This window comes from Tupaia chinensis, unplaced genomic scaffold, assembly GCF_000334495.1.
Source record: "Tupaia chinensis unplaced genomic scaffold, TupChi_1.0 Scaffold000211_1, whole genome shotgun sequence".
Lineage (NCBI taxonomy): Eukaryota > Metazoa > Chordata > Mammalia > Scandentia > Tupaiidae > Tupaia > Tupaia belangeri.
The window spans coordinates 52,937-67,788 of NW_006159686.1; the positions used below are offsets into that span (position 1 = coordinate 52,937).

The following is a 14,852-nucleotide window of genomic DNA, read 5'->3' on the forward strand; positions in this document are numbered from 1 at the left end:
TGGGAGTCCAGTGACATAGCCATTATGCTAACCGCTGGTCCCGAAAGATGTATTTTTAATCACCTTTCATCTGAATGATCTTATGTAAAGAAAAAAAAAGTCTGAAATTTAGAAGTTCTAAATCTCCAAAGATTTTCATATGTACACATAGAAATGGGTACTGATGGTGGTTTTTTGTTTTGTTTTTTAAACAAACACCTTACATGTCCCACATCCGGTAGTAATCGCCATGCAATTTTTCCTTCCAGCTGTTTTCCTCTGCCTGCAAGAGGGGCTCAGATAAGATGGATGTTTTGCTTGACTTCTCTGATGTCCTAAACTTTCTGTAGCTCTTTATTTTACTTCCATCTCTTCATAATAAATTTAGCTTGATAATTGTTTTATCTCTAAAACTCTCTTCATTGTTTCAATAGTTTCATTCCAGGAGGCCGGCAGGTGGCCTGGTGATTAAGGACATTGAACTCCCACATGGCTAACTATGGATCGAGTCTCAGACCTAGCGGGTTGTCTTTCTCACTTTCCCTCTCTTTCTTTCATTCTGTCCCTCTCTGGTAAAATTAAAATAAATACATAAGGAAATAAAATTAAATAAATAATTCTTTAAAAAAAAAAGAAAAAAAGGTTTATTCCACAGCTCATTTGATAGGCTCATTTCTACATCTTTCAAATTAAAATAAATTATCCACTGTAGGCTCTTTACCAGCTGCTTTCCACAATGCTTTAGTCCACATGACCTTGTGAGGATCATGCTTCTTTATCAAGTTTTTATGACATTTGGATTACAGACTCTGAAAACTTTGTAGTCATTGTGGATCAACATCATGCCATGGCCAGGATAGAAGGGCCCCAAGCAGAAATAACACTTTTCAATATGCATGTTGGACTTCCATGGGTACCCACGGGCCACACACTGGGCTTGAGAGGATGATGAAATCCTACGTTTATGAAAGAGACTTTTCATATAGGGTCCGTGTGCTCACTGGAATGACATGAGAAACAGAGAGACAGAAAGTGAGAAAACAACCAGCAGGGGTATAGCCACACCACAGTCCCTTACCTTCCATTATCCTCTCAGGGTTTTGAGCACACATGCACCCACACCTGGCATGAGTTTCAAGTCACGGGGTACGGGACTCAAACTGAAGACAGCCAGCCACATAGGAGTCCAGTGCCCCAACCATGCCACCTGCTGACCCCAAAAGCCTACATTCTTAACTTTAGCACTTCACTATTACATCGTAAGTATTCTAAATCAAAACTATTTATAAGGTTTTTGGGATTTTGTTTGTTTTTTTTTTTAGATTTTTGCCATAGGGTGCATGTGCTCACTGGAAAGAGACATAGTGAGTGGGAAAGTGAGAAATTACCTCCCAGGGAGGATGGCCATGCTATGATCCCTTCTCCTCACAGGATTCTGTTTGCACACACACACATTTTCCAAGCCGCCAGGTCTGGGTCTTAAACAAATGATCAGCCACATAGAATCCAGTACCTTAACCACCATACCATTTACTAATTTGTTTCATACTTTCCCCAAGTTTTTTTTTTTGGAGAGGTTTTTGCTATAGGGGCGCGTGCGCTTGCCAGAAAGACAGAGAGAGACAGAGAGACAGAAAGCAAGAAATCACACCCTAGGGGGATGGCAACGCCAAAAATCCCTTCTCCTCCATTCTCCTCTCAGATCTTGGGCGCACACGCACATGCACCCAGCCTGAGTTTAAGCCACCAGGTCTGGGACTTGAACTGCGGTCAGCTATAAGGGAGTCCAACAACATAGCTATTACGGTAACTGCTGGTTCAACATTAATGACTTTGTATCATTCATTTCATTCATGATTCTTCACTGGCATAAGGTGTATAAAAAGATGATTTGCTAATGCAAACTTACATAGGGTTTGCTAAATTCCTAGGGTTCCTGCAAATTTCGTACAATTTTGTACTTAAACAACTATGGATGCCCTTGTACACCTCATGCATTGAGTTTCTGTTCAGTACAAATTTTCTGGTGTATACTGTGACAATCTAGGAGTTTCTTTTCTATATGATTTTGTGCGTATCTGCTGTGAAGTTTTGAAAGTTGCTTATATTTAATTCATCAATACATTTCTCATTTGCATGAATTCTCTGATGCATAATGAGCTGTGACTTCCAGCAAAAGGATTCCCCACACTGAGTACATTTACAGCGTTTCTCTCCTGTATGTGTCCTCTGATGTGCACTGAGAATTGACTTCTGACGGAAGGCTTTTCCACATTCATTGCATCTACAGGGTTTCTCTCCTGAATGAGTTCTCTGGTGTACAATGAGCTGTGATTTCCTAATGAAGGTTTTCCCACGTTCACTGCATTCATAAGGTTTCTCTCTTATGTGCATCCTCAATATACAATGAGCCACAATTTCCCAATGAAGGATTTCTCACATTGACTGCATTTATAAGAGTTTTCTCCTGCATGAGTTTGCTCATGTACAATGAGTAGTGACTTCCAAATGAAGGCTTTCCACATTCATTACATTAGAATGGTTTCTCTCTTGAGTGAGTTCTCATATGTATAGTAAGGTATGATTTGCTACTAAAAGCTTTCCCACATTCACTGCAACCATAAGGTTTTTCCCCTGCATGACTTTGCTGGTCTTTTCTATTAAAGGCTTTCCCACATTCACTGAATTCATAGGGATTTTCTCCTGTGTGAATTCTCTGATGCACAATCAGTTGTGAGTTGAAACTGAAGGATTTCCCACTGCATACATGTGGTTTCTCTTCTGTGAGTCCTGATGTGTATAATGTGGTATGACTTGCTCCTGAAGGCTTTCCCGCACTCACTGCAACAATAAGGTTTTACTCCCGTGTGACTTCTCTGATGCACGAGCTGTGACTTCATACTGAAATGTTTTTCCACACTGATGGCATCCATAGGGTTTTACTCCAGTGTGAACTCCCTGATGTACAATGAGCTGTGTGACTTGAAAGTAAAGGCTACTCCACATTCACTACAATCATATGGTTTCTCCTCTGTATGTGTTCTGTGATGGACCACAAAGTTTGACTTTGTATTAAAGGCTTTACAACATTCACTGCATTCATATAGTTTCTCTCCTGTATGAAGTCTTTGACATATAAAAAGCTGTGATTTTAAACCAAAAGCTTTACCACATTCATTACATTCATAGGGTTTCCATCCTGAATGAATTCTCTGGTGTGAAATGAGCTGGTTTTTCCTACTAAATACTTTCTTACATTCATAGCATTCATAGAGAGTCTCACCTGTGCGAATCTTCTGATGTATAACAAGCTGTGAATTAAAATGGAAGGTCTTCTCTCTGCATTCACAGGGTTTCCCATCTGCATGAGTTTGCTGGTACCTTATGAGGCATGACTGCTGAAAGCTTTTTCACAGTAACTGCATTCAAAAAGGTTTTCTTTTATCCACAGACATAAGTTGATGCATAATTTGTGACTTCTTGTGGGTAGTTTTTCCAAACTTACTACTTTCACAGTATATTATTCCAGTGACATTTTGTTCATCTTTAGAATGGAGGAATGATTCCCTATGTACATGAAACCCCTTGGAACAGTTCTCAGCACCATTACTGTTTTTTTGTTTTGTTTTGTTTTGTTTTTTTGAGAGGTTTTCACTATAGGTCGTGGGTGCTCGCCAGACAGACAGTCAGAGAGAGACATAGATACAGAAAGCCAGAAATCACCCCCCAGGGGGGATGGTCACGCCGCAATCCCTTCTCCTCTATTCTCCTCTCGGGATCTTGGGCACGCACACATGCGCCGAGTGTGAGTTTTAAGCCACCAGGTCCGGGATGCGAACCGCGGTCAACTACATGGGAGTCCAGCGACATAGCCATTACACTAACTGCTGGTTTCCCAGCACCATTACTGTTGAAATCTGTATTATATTTCAAACTCTTTCCAGGTATGCCACACTTATGAGGGTTTGTTTTGAAGAAATACAATTTGTTCCAAGAACACATAGTTTTCTGTTTCCCACACAGTCACACCTTTTTGCCACAGTTTCCAGTTTGCCTTGGTTTTCATGATGCAACATTATATGGTCATCAATTTCCCAGACTTTGTCTAGAAATAGAAACAGTAAGTTACATGTTATAAATAGCAACATGATCCTAGTATGGAATTAAACTTCCTTTAAAATGCCAGATCATGAGGTTTGTTTGTGTTAGTTTCAAATATGTATACAAACTTACAGAGAAACAAAAAAATCAATTCCATACAATGGACCAAAAATTAGAATGCCATCAGACTTTTTTTTTTTTTTTTTAATATGAAGCGCTTCACAAATTTATGTGTCATTCTTGCGCAGGGACCATGCTAATCTTCTCTGTATCGTTCCAATTTTAGTATATGTGCTGCCAAAGCAAGAACCCTGACTTAAGATCAGTAGAGGACAGGAAGTAAAGCAATGGGGAATAAAGCAAAGACACTTTCTGATGCACAGGTCACAATATTTATATCACATGCACCCTTTCATAGGAAGCTATTGGAGCAGGTGCTCCAAAAAAATACACTAAGAAAAAGAAGACAGAGAATACTGAACATAAAATTAAGGGCTAGCCCTGTGGCCTCATGATTATGAAAGGATGATCACATATGACTGACCATGGCTCTAATTCCTGCTCCAACAGCCAGGGGAACATGCCTGCTGCATGTGCGTGTGTGCCCCAAATCCTGACAGGATGGAGAAAGAGAGGTAAAAGGATTATAGCATGACCACAAATCACAGAGGCTTGCTTTCTCTCTCTCCTTCTCTCTCTCTGATGAGCACATGCATCCCTTCACCAAAAAAAAAAAAAAAAAAGAAGAAGAAAGAAAGAAAGAAAAAAAAGGAAGAAAAAATAAAATGAAAATGAATGATAGGATTAAAAATGTGCAGCAGTCCTAGAGAAAAACAAGACCTCAATGGAGCAAGTCATAAAGACCAGGGAGTGATATGAGTAGGAACATGAAATTGATAAAATTTCTAATTCAGCCATATGTATAAAAAGGAAAATTTTGTCATCAGAAGGGATATGAGATTAACAATAAACACATTAATAATGATGACAAAGAAAATTAAATATGTATATAAAACTCCAGAAATAAAATTTTTAAAACAAAAATCAACTATATATTGGCATGATTTACTTTTACACAAAAATTACATAGTTGTAATAACATAAAAACTGAAGACTGATATAACCAAAGTATGTAGTAATTACATGAGAAAGACAGGGGTATGAGCAGGGCCAGCAGGTGGCATGATGGTTAAGGCACTAGAGTCCCGGAAGTCCCAGACCCAGAGGCTTGAAAACCACAACAGGCATGTGTGCATATGGCCCAAAATCCCTATGGGAGAATGGAAAAGGGATTGTACCATGTCCACCCCCTGGGAGGTGATTTCTCACTTTCCCTCTCACTCTCTCCCTCCATCGAGCACACACACACACCCAGTGGCAAAAAATAAGTGAATAATTCATAAAAGAACACCAAAGACAGTCGGTAGGAGGCAGGTATCCTAATTTAAAAGATTTAAACATGATTAAGATTGTATGAAACATGATTCAAAGCTGAGTCCAAAGATAACTTTTGGAAACTCAAATTTGGAGCAACAAAATTGAGATTTGGAGACTATCGAAAGCATTTGGGGGACAGCTAGAGGTATAGTGGTTAAGGTAGCTGGATCCCACATAGTCAACTGTATGGTTCGAGTCCCAGGCCCAGAGGCTTGAAAACATGCCAGGCGATGATTGTGTGTGTGCCCAAAATGCTGAGAAAAGAATGGAGAAGTGACTGGCACGTCCATCCTCCCAGAAGGTGTTCTTTCTCTCTCTCTCTCTTTCTCTCTCTCTCTCATGAATACATCCCTCTATAGCAAAAAGCATTCTATGAAAGACAATCTTTTCTTTATTTTTCTTGGAGAGGTTTTTGCTATAGGGCATGTACGTTTCCCAGAAGACAGAGACAGAAAGCGAAAAATCACCACGCCACCAGCCTTTCTCCTCAATTCTCCTCTTGGGATGCTGAGCATGCACACACAAGAACCCAGCATGAGTTTAAGCCACCAGGTCTGGGACTCAAACCATGGTCGACTACAAGGGAGTCCAGCAACATAGCCATTACACCATCTGCTGGTCTCCCCCAAAGGCAATCTTAAGATTAAGCACAGATGATGATGGAAAAGGAAGTGCTCAGAGAGCTGGGCCAAGGGCTCACCATGATCTTACTCTACTAGGGTTCTTTTTACACCAACAGGTAGATGGCTATAGTGACAACTTGCCTCCTGTAATTGTAGGTGTCCAGACCTTAAAGAACTACTATCACGTATGACTAAGAACAGGATCCCAGACCTGCATTACTGCAGAACAATAATGAAATTATGGTTTGCAGAGCATTTTTGAAGATAGATGGATGGGAAGAAGAGTGTGTCTGGTGCTACCTCTCCCATGGTTCTTCTGCCATCTCCCTCGTTGGCAGAAATAGGATTTCTTCCCATCCTCATCCTTATGGCCATATGTTCTTAGTCAGGGAAGTGAGAACCCACTACTATCTCCAAAAGGTGAAGCACAATTTATGTGAGCCAAAAGTTGTAGTCCTGTTTTCTTGGACAGAGTCTTTTTAGACAGGGGGATGTGATATATATCTAGCTTGCTAAAGATAAGTCTGCTAGGGGCTTTTTGGGATATGTTTTACTGACTGGTACAGTCATATGGGAAGTAATAGTACTATGGAGCTGACCCAAAAGACCTTTTTAGGAGACCAAAATACTAACAAGATTTTTAAAAGACTACAAGAGTCAACTGCATATAAGAAGATTGCTAAGAACCAGGAAAAAAACTAGAAACAGAAAAACAGTGAAAAAGAAGAATGAGAAATAGGCAGCTACGGAGTGGACTGCAGTTTCTGAAAAGGCGAAGGCTGTGCGTATAGGGTGCACTTAGAGAACAATCAAACCCAGCACCAAATGGCAGGTGAAAGACTGGCCCTCAATTACCAGCAGAGGAAAAGAGCTTAAATCTCCAGCACAGAAGTTGCTATGGTGTGAATGTATCCCCTCCCAAATTAATGGTGAAGCTTGGTCTACACTGTGACAGTACTAGAGGCAAGGACTTACAGGAAGTGATGAGTCCTAAGGGTTCTGCTTTCATAAATAGATCAGCATTTATACAAGGGATGGGAGGAACCAGTTTAGGTATTTTTTGCCCTTCTTTTTGTCTTTTCCCCAGAGGATGCAACAACAAGAGCCATCTTGGAAGTAAAGAGGAAGACCTCACCAGATATAGAACCTGCTAATGCTAGGACTTGGACTTCCTAGCCTTCAGAATTGTGAGAAATAAATTTCTTCCCTTTATAGACTAGACTGTGGCATTTTTTTTTTATACCAACACAGAATAGAAGTCTTTTAAAAGTTACAATATCTGAGTTGCATGGAGATTTAAAAAAAAAAAAAAAACCTTTAGACTGAGAGAGAAAAGTGGGAGAGGACAGTGGGGTGTAAAGGAAGTTGGGGCTTGGCAGAACAGGTTTCATGAGGGTCACCTAAACAAGGGTGGGCTTAAGGTCTCAGGCAGGACCATCCACATTATCCGATGATACAGGAATATGCACAGATTGGGGCGGGGAGTGCAGTGACTAACAGAGAGAAGCATGGGAAGTTTTGAATCTCCCAATGGATTTCAAAGAGGAGGAGAGAAGATGTGACTATGGTTGTTAAATTTAAGTATAGAGGATTTTAAAGTATAATAAAAAAATACAAAGACATAAAGGGACATAAAAGTGAAAAAAAAAAAAAAGAAATGCTTGCTTAAATGCAAAATTAAATGACTCTATTACCAAGAGAATAAAAAATAAACTGAGGACGCCACAGAGAAAGATATTACCTGGGTGCATAGTTATAAAAAGACAAAGTACCAAAAGGAGAGACACCTCATGTTAAAAATCCATACCAATTCTGAATTAGGAAGAAAGATATAAACATCTCTATCATTCACCTGGACGGCCTTGACTTGGAATTTGGGCCTGCACCATCCACACTTCTCCTTGTTCCAACTTGGAGATGATAAAGGGCTTGGTGTGCTGATAGCCTATAAAACAGAAAACCACAGAAAACCTGACCCACCTGCTTGAGATTCAGGGATTCTGAAGAACAGGGAAGATGTAGTTTATGGGTATATTACTGATGAAGCTACTCTTTTGCCCTTTGGCAAAGTAAAGACCATTCAACTGACAAACTTAGATGCCACTGGAGGACTAAGAAGATCTGACCTTTAAATAAGACTCTAAAATCACAAGTATCTTACAAAAGCCCCCAGTTTTGAGCACCCAAGGAAGGCCGGGAGCTTACACACTCTCCACGTCAACAGGCACTTACCCAAGGACACCAGGTTGCTGTAGTTTTCCAAGGTCACACTAATGTATAGACACTTCTGAGCTGGGTCCAGAAGCCACCATTCCTCCCAGGTAAAATCCACAAACACGTCCATGAATGACAATGGTCCCTGAGATGGAATACTCCATCTAATCTCAAGTTACTTTACCGAGTTTATGGTAATAGCAGGTTTTTTCTTTTTTTTTTTTTTGAGAGGTTTTTGCTATAGGGCACGTGCACTTGCCAGACAGAGAGAGACAGAGAGACAGAAAGTGAGAAATCACCCCCCAGGGGAGATAGCCACGCCGCAATCCCTTCTCCTCCATTCTCTTCTCGGGATCTTGGGCACACACGCACATATGCCTGGCGTGAGTTTTAAGCCATCGGGTCTGGGACGCAAACCGCGGTCAACTACGTGGGAGTCCAGGACATAGCCATTATGCTAACTGCTGGTCCCAACAGCAGGTTTAAGGTGTCTATGATTTACACCTTACTGTGTATGTAAAACAAAACCTGTATTGGGGCCAGCAGGTAGCACGGTAATTAAGGCATTGGACTTCCAAATGGCCAACCTCAGCTCAAGTATTGGACCTGGTGACTTGAAAATCGTGCTGGGCATATGGGTGTGGGAGTACATGCTCAAGATCACAGGAGAAGGGACTGCGGAGTGGCCATCCCCTTGAGGGTTATTTTTCACTTTCCTTCTCACTGTCTCTCCCCAGAAAGCACACGTGCGCAATGGCAAAAATCTTTAAAAAAAAAAAAAAAAATTGTACTGGGGCCAGTAGGTGGCATGGTGATTAAGGCACTGGATTCTCACATGGCCAACTGCAATTCAAGTCCCCGATCTGGTGGCTTCTATCTCACTTTCTCTCTCTCTCTCTCATGAGTGTACATACCTTGTAGTAAAAGATTTTTTTTTAAATAATAATGATAGGGACCAGCAGGTGGAATGGTAGCTAAGGCGCTGGATACTCCCACATGGGCAACCACAGTATGAGTCCCAGACCTGGTGGCTTGTTTTCTCACTTTCTCTCTCTCTCTCTCTCTCTGGTCAAATTGAAATGAATGAAAAATTAAACTTGAAATAATGATGATAAATAAAATTAAATTATTTTTAAAAAATTGTATCAAACTCACAGTCTTGCATCAAACCAGACTTCCCTTCACTCAATATACGAGAATGTGGAAGCCTATCTCTGAAGTTTTAAGTTATTCTCGGAACCATTTGCACAAGGTTCCTGGGATATGGGACTTTATTTCTATTAGGAGATTTTTTCCTATAGGGCATGTGTACACACTGGAGAGACAGAGAGAGATGGAGAGAGGGAAAGTGAGAAATCACCCTGTCGGGGGACATCCATGACGCAATCCCTTCACCTCCATCCTCCTCTCGAGATTGTGGGCATGCATGCACACTCACCAGGTGTGAGTTTCAAGCTGCTGGGACCAGGACTCGACCACAGTGGAACATTTGGGCGTCTAGAGCCATGCCCCCTACTGGCCCCAGGATGTGGGACTTTTAATGCTAATGGAAGAACACTTGTGTGCAAACAGCATCAGTTCATCATCATCCTATAACTACAGGAAACGCTAATAATAAGTGCCAGGGATTCAACTAGGAGGTGATATAAAAATGAATGGGATATACAGCTCGACCTCTGTACGTTACTGTGTGGTAGGCTAGAAGTCACATGCAGGCCTTAACCTATGGTAGGCCTATGCCAACCTGAACATGAAGGCACAGTTACACATACCTGAACTAGAGGCTAACTGGGTTGCTGGGGCAAGAGGGCTGTGACGTGAAGACTCTGAGTCCTGCCACTACTCACCCTCTTTCTCTCTTTCATAGAGGGGAAGTAAAAGTAATAAAATGTGGTTCTACCCTCAAGCTACACTGAGCATTGCAGAGCAAAGGAAGGTTAAACACATACAAATGCAACTGGGAGCCAAAGACGTTAAGATAAAAGAACACAGAGGACAATGGCAGCACAAAGGATGAAGTAAGCAATGTTCTTTTGATATTTCAGGTAGTCTGTGAAAGAGCCCTAAATAAATGACCATCATAAGAGAAGATATGTTAGAACTTAGTGGACTAGGGACCAACAGATGGTTACGTTCCTAGACTCCCATGGAGTTGACCGCGGCTCAAGTCCTGCACCTGGAGCCTTAAAACTCACACAGGGCACATGTGCATGTGTGCCCAAAATCCCAAGAGGAGAATGGAGGAGAAGGGATTGCGACGTGGCCATCACCCTGGGGGTGACTTCTTGCTGTCTCTCTGTCTCTGTCTGTCTCTGCCTCTCTGGCGAGCACATGCGCCCTTATAGCAAAAAATCTCTTAAAAAAAAAAAAAAAAAAACTTGGTGACCAAAATGACAATAGCTCTAGCAGCAGCCAGTTTATGGGACAGAGTTGAACGTGAAATATACACAGATGACATGGGAGACACTCAACATCAGAGTACTAGGGGACTGCAAATTGCGAAAACAATGAGGGGCCAGCAGATAGTGTAATGGTTACATCGCTGGACTCCAATGCAGTTGATTAAGATCTGAGTCCTGGACCGAGCATCTTAAAATTCATTCCAGGCACTTGTGCAGGTATGCCCAGAGGAGAATAGAGGAGAAGGAACTGAGGAGTAGCTGGCTATCCAGCCTGGGGGTTGATTTCTCACTTTCTGTCTCTCTGTCTCTCCAGTGAGTGTCCGTGCCCTAGAGCAAAATTCTCTCAGAAAAGAAAAAAGAAGAAAACAATGAGACACAACCGCATACCTGTCAGAGTGCCTGGGACCTACAACAGTGGTACCACCACAAGTTGGAGAGTGTGTGCGGCACAAAGAACCTCCACTCCTTGCTGGAAGAAATGTGAAACTGGACACTATAGAAGTCAGTTTCACAGATTCTAACAAAACTAAACGAGTTTAAATTCCTTCCCTCCCTCTCACTTGAGCAGGGTTGCTAAACATAAAAAGAGACTTAAAAGTTCATGCAACAATGGAATTAATGTACAATTTTAGGGGCTGGCAGATGATGTGGTAGTTAAAGGCACTGGACTCCCACATGGACAACCACAGTTCAAGTCCTGAACCTCGTGGCTTGCTTTTGCACTGCCCCCACCATCTGATCAAACTGCAAAATAATAACAAATAAAGATAAATAAAATAATCCTTTAAGGGGCCAGCAGGTGGCGTGGTGGTTAAGTAAGCTGGACTCCCACATGGCTGACCGCAGTTTGAGTCCTAGACCTGGCGGCCTGCTTTCTCACTTTCTCTCTCTCTCCCCTCTCTCTCCTCCCTCTCTCTCTCCTTCACTCCCTCTCTGGTCAAATAGAAATGAATGAATAAAGTTAAATTTAAAAAATTATTTAAAATTTTAAAAATAATTCCTTAAACAAATAAAGTATAAGCTGGTATAAAAAATTTTTGAAATATAGGACCAGAAGATGGCGTAATGCTTAAGTCACTGGACTCCCATATAGTAGACCGCAGTTGGAGACCCAGAACTAGTGGCTTAAAACTCACGAAAGGCACATGTGCATGCATGCCCAAAATCCCAAGAGGAGAATGGAGGAGGAAGAGATTGTTGCATGACCATCCCCTCTGAGGGGTGATTTCTCGCTTTCTATCTCTCTGGTGAGCACATGTGCCCTATAGCAAAAATCTTTTTTAAAAAAAAAGTAAAATAAATAAATCCCTGTATAGTATTTTTCATAATATGCATTTCTAAAGAAATATTTGAAGACCCCTTGTAGTTTTACCATACAATCCAGAAAGTGTGTTCCTCGGCATTTTATAAAATGAAAACTTAGATCTAAGAAAAAAAGGAAATAGATTACAAATATTAGAAATGAAAGAGCAGATATCACTATTGCACCCACAGAAATGAAGACTAACAAAACTATGCACAAAATTTTGAAATTTAAATAAAATGAACATATTTCCTGAAAGACACAAAATTACTGAACTCACTTATGAATAAAAACCCTAATAGCCATTTTGGTATCTACTGGAGAGATGGAGGGCTGACACCATGGCATGGTGGTTAAGGCAGCTGGATCCTATATGACCAACACCACCGTTCAATCCCAGACCCAGCAACTTGAGAAACACACCAACTGCATGTGTGTACATGCTCAAAATCCTGAAAAGGAGGAGAGAGACAGGAGAAGGAATTTCAGCGTGACCATTCACCATTCAGTGCTTCCTCCTCTCCTTTTCTCTTTATCCCTGTCTCGCTGGTGAGCACATGCACCCTCTAGCAATCAATCAATCAATCAATCAATTTGTAATTAAAGTCATACACACTGGAAAAAATAAAGAAATAAAACTTTGTTTGGGCTAGCAGGTGGCATGGAGGTTAAGGCGCCTGGATCTCACATGGCCCACTGCACAGTTCAAGTCCCAGACAGCTTGAAAATCACACCAGGTGTGTATGCATGCATACCCAAAGTCCCAAGAGGAAAAGAGAGGAGAAAAGATGGTGGCATGCCCATCTTCCCTCAGGGATGATTTCTTACTTTCTCTCTCTGTGTGTCTATCTCTCACTATCAAGTGCACATGCCCTAGACCAATAAACAAAACTCTCTTTGGAAGATGATATGATTATTTATAAAGAAAACGTCAACATTCTAAAAAATGCAAAATATGTAAAGAACTCTCAAAACTCAGTAAGAGTCTAATTAAAGAGCCAGCAAGTGACATGATAGTTAATGTACTGGACTCTCACATGGCTGAACTTGGTTTAAGCCCCAGACGTGGCAGCTTGAAAATCACTCCAGGAGGGTGTGCCTATGTACCCAGAATCCTGAGGGGAGAAGGGACCACAGTTTGGCCAACCCCCCCACCAAGGGTGATTTCTCACTTTTCTTCTCTGTCTCTTGTCTATCCCTGCAAGAGCATGTGTTCCATGGCAAAAACCTAAAGAACAAAACAAAACCAAAAACCCCCAAACAAATAAAATCTAATCAAAAAATGGGCAAAACATCTGGACAGACTCATCATCAAAGATATACAGAGAACAAAAACACGTAAAAAGGTGCTCCACAAAACTAGTCACTAGTCAAGTCCAGGAAATACCACTGCACACCTGTGGAAGGGCACAGAGAGAACACCACGCACTGACGAGGTGCAGAGACAGGTGCTGGCTCCTTGCCATTGTGGGTGTAAAACAGTTACCAAGACTCAGTACAAAGATACTGGTCTAAGTAGAAAAGCAGGCCAATAGGACAAAATAAAGAAAAGTAAACCCTGGTACGTGAGAATGGAAGCTCTGCTCAGACATGGAATTCATTACTGAAAGGCTCATCAATCTAAATGCAAAGGTTAAGTACCACAGCAGCAAAGGAAAGGCTGGTTCTACAGCTTGACAGTGAAAAGATCCAGATCACATGTGGGTGCCTGTAGTTCGAATCCTAGCCTGGCAACTTGAAAAACATGCTGTACACATGTGCATGCTTGCTTAAAACCCTAATGGGATGGAAAATTGGAGGAAAACCATGCCATACTGGAGGAGTGCTCGCTTGCTGGCTCTCCCTCTCCTTCCTTCCCTCCCTCCCTCCCACCCTCCAGCAAACACACACCCATATTGGCAATTAATTTTTTTTAAGTTAAAAAAATGTTTTTGGGGGCCAGCAGGTGGCATAGTGGTTAATGGTCCTGGGCTCCCACATGGTTGACCACAGTTTGGAGTCCCGGACCTGGCGGCTTGGTTTCTGGTTTCTCACTTACTTTCTCTTTCCCTGTCTCTCTCTCTCCCCCTTCCTCCCTCCCTCTCTGATCAAAGTAAAACAAATAAATAAAGTGAAGTAAAATAATTACTAAAAAAGTAAATAAATAAATAAATAATGTGCATGAGTCACTACATTTTGTTAAAGTCTCTTATTAACAGGATTGAAGCAGATGGAGTCTGAGATTCTGAATTTCTAACAAGGTTCCAGAAAAATACACATTTTGTAAACACACATTAAACAGAATAATATACACATGACAAAATAAACTTTAGGGGGTGCAGGGAAGGAGATGGAAATAAGGAATATAAAAATAAAGATAGACAGGGACTTTACATAACTAGTAATGATGAAAGTCATGAATTCAGAAGTAATTAAAACTTAACCCTTTCACCTAAGGATTCCCCTAACCCTAAAAAGAGTAATAAAGATGAGCTGCCATCACGGCCAAAGGGTTAAGAGAATCAGAACCCAGAGGGACCAGCAGTTAGCGTAATGGCTATGTCGCTGGACTCCCACGTAGTTGACCATGGTTTGAGTCCCAGATATGGTGGCTAAAACTCACGCCGGGTGCATGTGCATGTGTGCCCAAGATTCCGAGAGGAGAATGGAGGAGAAGGGATTGTGGCGTGGCCATGCACCCTGAGGGGTGATTTCTTGCCTTCTGTCTCTCTCTCTCTCTCTCTCTCTCTCTCTCTCTGTCTTTCTAGTGCGTGCACGCACCCTATCTAAAAAAAATATAACAAAAAAAAAAAA

The 14,852-nt window shown here is 41.4% G+C and overlaps 2 protein-coding genes and 1 non-coding gene across 3 annotated transcripts in view; all 3 read right to left on the reverse strand.

The window, feature by feature from the left end:
* Positions 1–1,732: 1,732 nt before the first annotated feature.
* The window catches only part of ZNF10 (zinc finger protein 10), a 41,191-nt gene continuing 28,071 nt past the window's right edge, over positions 1,733–14,852 (reverse strand). The window contains 6 exon segments of the mRNA XM_006147304.3: positions 1,733–2,378; positions 2,381–2,494; positions 2,497–2,759; positions 2,761–2,885; positions 2,887–2,955; positions 2,958–3,314. Of these exon segments, the coding sequence (XP_006147366.2) occupies positions 2,038–2,378; positions 2,381–2,494; positions 2,497–2,759; positions 2,761–2,885; positions 2,887–2,955; positions 2,958–3,314 (1,269 nt within the window). The 3' untranslated portion in view covers positions 1,733–2,037.
* Positions 3,812–8,612, reverse strand: LOC102487100 (zinc finger protein 268). The gene is made up of 3 exons (XM_014587394.2): positions 8,373–8,612; positions 7,993–8,085; positions 3,812–4,084 (listed from the first exon to the last, which is right to left on the reverse strand). The coding sequence occupies exons 1-3, from the start codon at positions 8,482–8,484 to the stop codon at positions 3,909–3,911; spliced, it is 381 nt and encodes a 126-aa protein (XP_014442880.1). The 5' UTR covers positions 8,485–8,612; the 3' UTR covers positions 3,812–3,908.
* LOC114007624 (U6 spliceosomal RNA) lies at positions 4,284–4,386 on the reverse strand. The gene has a single exon (XR_003549220.1). It is a non-coding gene; the product is annotated as a U6 spliceosomal RNA (small nuclear RNA).

Coding starts and splice junctions, on each gene's coding strand:
- LOC102487100 (XM_014587394.2), bottom strand. CDS start 8,484: ATGGACGTGTTTGTGGATTTTACCTGGGAGGAATGGTGGCTTCTGGAC. Junction 8,086..8,372: donor CAGCAACCTGGTGTCCTTGG/GTAAGTGCCTGT, acceptor TCTGTTTTATAG/GCTATCAGCACACCAAGCCC. Junction 4,085..7,992: donor TCCAAGTCAAGGCCGTCCAG/GTGAATGATAGA, acceptor TTCTATTTCTAG/ACAAAGTCTGGGAAATTGAT.